This window comes from Pediculus humanus, genomic scaffold (genome assembly GCF_000006295.1).
Source record: "Pediculus humanus corporis 1103172108281 genomic scaffold, whole genome shotgun sequence".
Lineage (NCBI taxonomy): Eukaryota > Metazoa > Arthropoda > Insecta > Psocodea > Pediculidae > Pediculus > Pediculus humanus.
Window position 1 is genome coordinate 124,187 of NW_002987850.1, and position 5,289 is coordinate 129,475.

Sequence of the window (5,289 nt, forward strand, 5' to 3'; positions counted from 1 at the left end):
AGGAAAAGGAAAAAAGGAAAGAAGGAAATGATGACTAAATTTTTATATATATACGTTGATAGATATTTCGAAGTTTTACCACCGAACTTATTATTATTTTATTTATTTATTTATTTCTTATAATAATAATAATAATAATACGACGAATACAAAAAAAAAAACATTCTAATGACACGTACGAAAGGTACAATTTTTTTTTTTTTGTAGATCGTAAACGTAACTTAAAAAATTTATATTTTTAACTTATGATATATTTCTATTATTATTATTATTATTATTATTAAGATTGTTATCATCGTTATTTAATTTACTTTATCTAATTTCGTATGTCTATAAATATTTATAAAATATACACATTTTGTGGAATTTATTATTATTATTATTATTATTATTATTAATTCTTAAGAATAAAGAGTCACGGCGCTACCATCAAACTAGTAAAATCGGAGCCGACGAGATCTTCAGGTAACTGGAAAAAAATTTTTTTATCTATTAGTTCGTTGTTTTTATTTATTTATTTATGTCTGTTTTTGCATCGATTTTATTTTAATTGTGTAGATTTTTTTTTTAATTTTTTGTAAACACTATTATGAATGTGAACTGACTTGAAAACGTTGTACCGGATATGCAGCCACAACACCGTTCGGTTGGGGTATGGCTGCAGCAGTTCCTTGACCGATATGTTGTACGGCACCCGGAAGTTGAGTATGACCTGGCACGTTGTTCCATATCGATGATAAATTCATACTAAGTCTTCTGCAAAAAATAAATAAATTTTTGCGTTTGAGCGATGCGAATAAAAAAAAAATGAAAGCAAAACGAATGGGGAGAGTTAAGGAAAGAAAAAAAAAATTTGTCGGGGAAAGAGAGAGAGAGAGAGAGCATTGATAAAATTCTTCAATTCATTAGGCAATAATTTAAAAAGGATAAAAAAAAGCAGCAGAAGAAAAAGAAGAAGAAGAAAAAAAAGAAAAATTTATAAAGCGATAAACTCGTTGAACTGCAATGATTTAATGTATATTGTTACTCTGTAGGCTTTTAAACTTTTTTTTTTTTTTTCTTGGATAAAAGTTTATTTAAAAAATTTAGCGCTCGTTAACGTTTATATTTTTATTATTATTATTATTCGAATGAGTAGGCAAACTTTTTTTTTTAAAATAAAAAAAAAAGAAAAAAAAATGGCGGAAGATTCGTATATTCGTAAACTTGATTCGAAGGCAATTGCGATCATTTCGTATTTTTACCCTATGAAATCTTGATGATGATAACCGAATTGACCCAATGAAAATCCACTTTGAATATATTGACCGGGTATTTGAGGCGTAGCCGAAGGATAACTTTGGGGATACCAGTAACCCATTTGTTGACCGTATGCATAAGGAAAAGCAGTGCCTGCCACAGGTTGATCGAAACCCGTTGGTTGTATGGCCGTCATATCCGAATTTTCTTTACCCCAAGAACATTTTACCGTTTGTCCGTTTATTTCCGTGTTATGAACAGCTACGATTGCATGAGCCGCGGATTCTTTCGTCGAAAACCTAAAAGAAAAGAAAATTTTTCATTTTGTGACCACGAAAGTACAGGAAATTTTTATTTTATTCGTTCGCACTCTTGTTCTTCACCTTACGAAAGCGTATCCTTTGTCTTTGAATACTTTTATTTCTTGAATGGTGCCGTAGGGTGAAAAATGTTTTTGAACAAGCTCTTCCGTAAGGCCATTCGTTATTCCTCCGCAATAAACGGTACAATTTGTCGCGCTCGTTTGTTTATAAACTTCATCGAATGACAAAGGTAACGTATTACCTAAAAATCAAATAATAATATTTTATTTCTTCTTCTTCTTCGAAAAAAAAAATCACATCTTCGATGGTTTGAACTCACCGTCGGCTTTGATGATGGAAGGTTTTCTTGTTGCCCAATTCGTTCGAATACTTCGACTTCCAAGCCATCTTCCGTTCATTGCAGCTATTGCACTTTTTGCTTCCTAAACATTAGTAAAAAAAATTAACGAACCGGAAAAGGATATGCGATACAAATATTAATACACATAAATTATTTAAAAAAAAGAAAATGTAGCGCAGGTGTACTGGATTCGTTTTAAATAAAAAAAAAAAATTTTTTTTTTGTCTTTTGGGTACTGACCAACAAAACACGACAAAAAAAATGTCTGCTTTCGAGAATTTTTTTTTTTTTTTTTTACTAAATAATGAAAATAATGAAAAGGAGGAAAACAAACGTAAAAAGGTCGTAAAATAAAATAAAATAAAATAAATTAATTCGGTGCGGTTAAAAAACTCATTTGAATATATATATTCAAAAAAAAAGGTGAAAACACCCGAAAAACGCGCGCTCGTGTATGTGTGTGTATGCATGTGCGTGTGCGTGTGTGTGCGTGTGTGTGTGTGCAAGCGCGAGTTTTTTTTTTTTTTAAACAAAACAAAAGGTTTATAATTGTTAAAAATTATTAATTTTTCATTTTATTTATATTTTACGTAAGAACGCATGTAAAATGTAATAAACGGATGCGTGTGCGTGTGCGTAAGTGCGTGTGTGAGTTTGTTTGTGCGAGCGTTTCCGTGTAATTTATTTATTAATTTTCTTTTTTTTTTTTTTTTTTAAATTCACATGAAAAATATTAAAAATAACTTCGATTGACCTTCAATTTTTGTTTCCTCGTTTCCACTTCCGTCAAAATATTTCCTAACTATTGTGTCTCTCTCTTTCTAATAACAATATTATTATTATTATTATTTTCATGGTCACAATTGAAAAATTTTAATAAATTTTTTTTTTGTCATTTTCAGATTCAGTTAAAATCGAAATTTCATCGTAAAAGAAAACCGTGAATGGGAATTTCATAGTTTACTACGGTGGTAATTTTTTTATTGCCTACAGGAGCACAGGTATGTTCTTTTAAAGCAAATTAATGGCTTGAATGTATTATCATACAAAGAGAGAGAGAGAGTGAGATAGAGAGTGTGTTTTATATTTTTTCCCGTAGCGATCGCAAATTACGCTTTTGTTTTTAATTAATTTTATGCATTCTGTTGGTCCGTCCGCGTGCACCATTTGTAAATTAAATTTTATATATGTATATGAGCGAAAGTTTTTCCAGTTTTTTTTTTGTTTTTTTTTTCTCTCTCTGTGTGTCGTTTAATGCAGCAGTAAAAAAGTTTTGTTATTGTTTTTCGTACACCTTTGAAAATTTAACAGGCGGAGAGGGGGAAGTGGGGGGTAAAAGAAGAGAACAATATATAAATAATAAAAAAAAAATTTAATCCCAATTGTAAAGTGAAAAAAAAAATTTTTTTTTTTTTTGTTGTTGTACTTACGGATTTTTTTATGAAAGAAACAAAACCGTATCCTTTTGATTTGAGCGTTTGTGCATCTCTTACGACTCTGGAATCTCTGAAAATATTATTATTAAATACATATATATATATATATATATATATATATAAGATGTAAAAAAAAAGAAAAAAATCCTGGATATATAAGTAATTTTCTGGAACGAGTTTTTTTTTTTGTATTTTTCTCACACTTTTATTTTTATTTTTTTTAATTTGTTTGTTTGTTTGTTTGTTTTATAAGCGACATAACAACTCGAAAGTTTAAATGAAAGTGATTATTACTGTTAAATTTACCATTTTTTTTTAAAAAAAAAAAATTATTTTACATTTTCTAATTATTTCCAGCAAATTATTAAACTGGAATAAATTATTTATTATTTTTTACAAAACAATACGCAATTATTTATTATTATTATTATTTTTTCTCTCTCTCTCTCTCTCTGTCTATTTTTATATTAAAAAAAAGTTTGTTTCGTTTGTTTTTCGTGAAAAGTTTTTTTTTTTTGTTAACAACAATTCAGGTAACGATGTCAATTATGATTTTTCGCATTTGAAAAATAAAGGCGGGAAGTTAGGGAGGTACAGGGGTAGGTGGGAAGGTGGGAGGAAAGGGAGGGAGAGGTAGGAAGAGAAAACAACGACAATTTATGATTGATTACCTTCGAAATCGATAATAAAAACAAAAAAAAAAAAAAACGTGTGGAATTCGTGCAAAAAACTCGTAATTTAATTATTCAAAATCAATTCGAATTAACATAATGTAATTAATTAAAAAAAAATAAAATTTTTAACTCCACATATTATCATTCTCATCGAAATATTTTGTCGTTTATTATTATTATTATTATTTAACGGTTTTTCCATAATCTTTAAATAGAGAGGAAAGAGTTAAAAAACGGGATAAGAGTGGTAGGGATATAAAAATTACCGTTAAAAAAAATGAATAATTATTTCCTTTTTTTATAACATTACAACATCCATTCTCTCTTTTCCAAAAAAAATGGCGATGTAAAAATGACTTTAAGGTATAACATGTATACGTACGTACGTACGTATAAATACATAAAAATTGTGATTAATGTCATGTTTTTCTTCAATAAAAGGTTTATTTGGAATAAATTACGGTGTTCTGAGGCCGAAATGGGTCACGCAATGGGCACAACCCAACTTATCAAAAAAAATATAACCTTCGTATAACGAAAAAAAAAAAAAAAAGAATAATTATTATTATTGTTTTTTTTTTTTTTTTTTTAACGTAATTTTATCTCTTATGAAAATATTATAAACATGATATTTAATATTATTATTATTATTATTATTATATTTTTTGTTTTCGATATGTCATTATAAAATATCGAATGCTTGATCGTTCATAAATTTTTTTTTATTTTTACGGGAAAAGTAGAACATTTGTGATAAGTTTTCGGAAGTTGTTTGTTATTTACGATGTGTTAGGGGTGAGAAAAACACGCACGCACTCACGCACTCACGCACTATCGCTTCGTTAGGTTATTAAAATATATAATTAAAAAAAAAATAAAAAAACTTACGAAATTTCTCCAAACGGTGCAAATGCATCTCTAAGGGTTTGCGTATCAATTTCCGGACTCAGATCACCAACGAATATGTGATAATGTTCTGGAAAAAAAAAAAAATTATTTTTCAGGCTTGCCAACGTAAAATTTTTATTTTTCTCTCTCTCTCTCTCTCTTATCGAAGACTCGATTGTTCGATATACAAAAAAAAAAAAACAGCATGAAAATTACGAAAAGTAATAAAATAATAATAATTTATTCGTGTTCGAATACATTTTCATTATTATTATTATTATTATTATTATTATTATTATTATTATTATTATTTGGTTAGCGTAAGCTTTCGCATAAAATTGCAATTAACCACCCGTTTTGATTTTTTTTTCTTTTATTTAATATTTATT

At 27.8% G+C, this 5,289-nt stretch overlaps 1 protein-coding gene across 1 annotated transcript; it reads right to left on the reverse strand.

Annotated features, from left to right (window-relative positions):
• Positions 1-587: 587 nt before the first annotated feature.
• Phum_PHUM511750 (Heterogeneous nuclear ribonucleoprotein A1, putative) lies at positions 588-4,986 on the reverse strand (the record flags this gene model as incomplete). The annotated part of the gene is made up of 6 exons (XM_002431035.1): positions 588-756; positions 1,245-1,538; positions 1,623-1,803; positions 1,882-1,984; positions 3,333-3,408; positions 4,901-4,986. Coding segments are annotated over 6 exons (909 nt in total), but the record flags the coding sequence as incomplete, so codon positions are not given.
• Between the last annotated feature and the right edge of the window lie 303 nt (positions 4,987-5,289).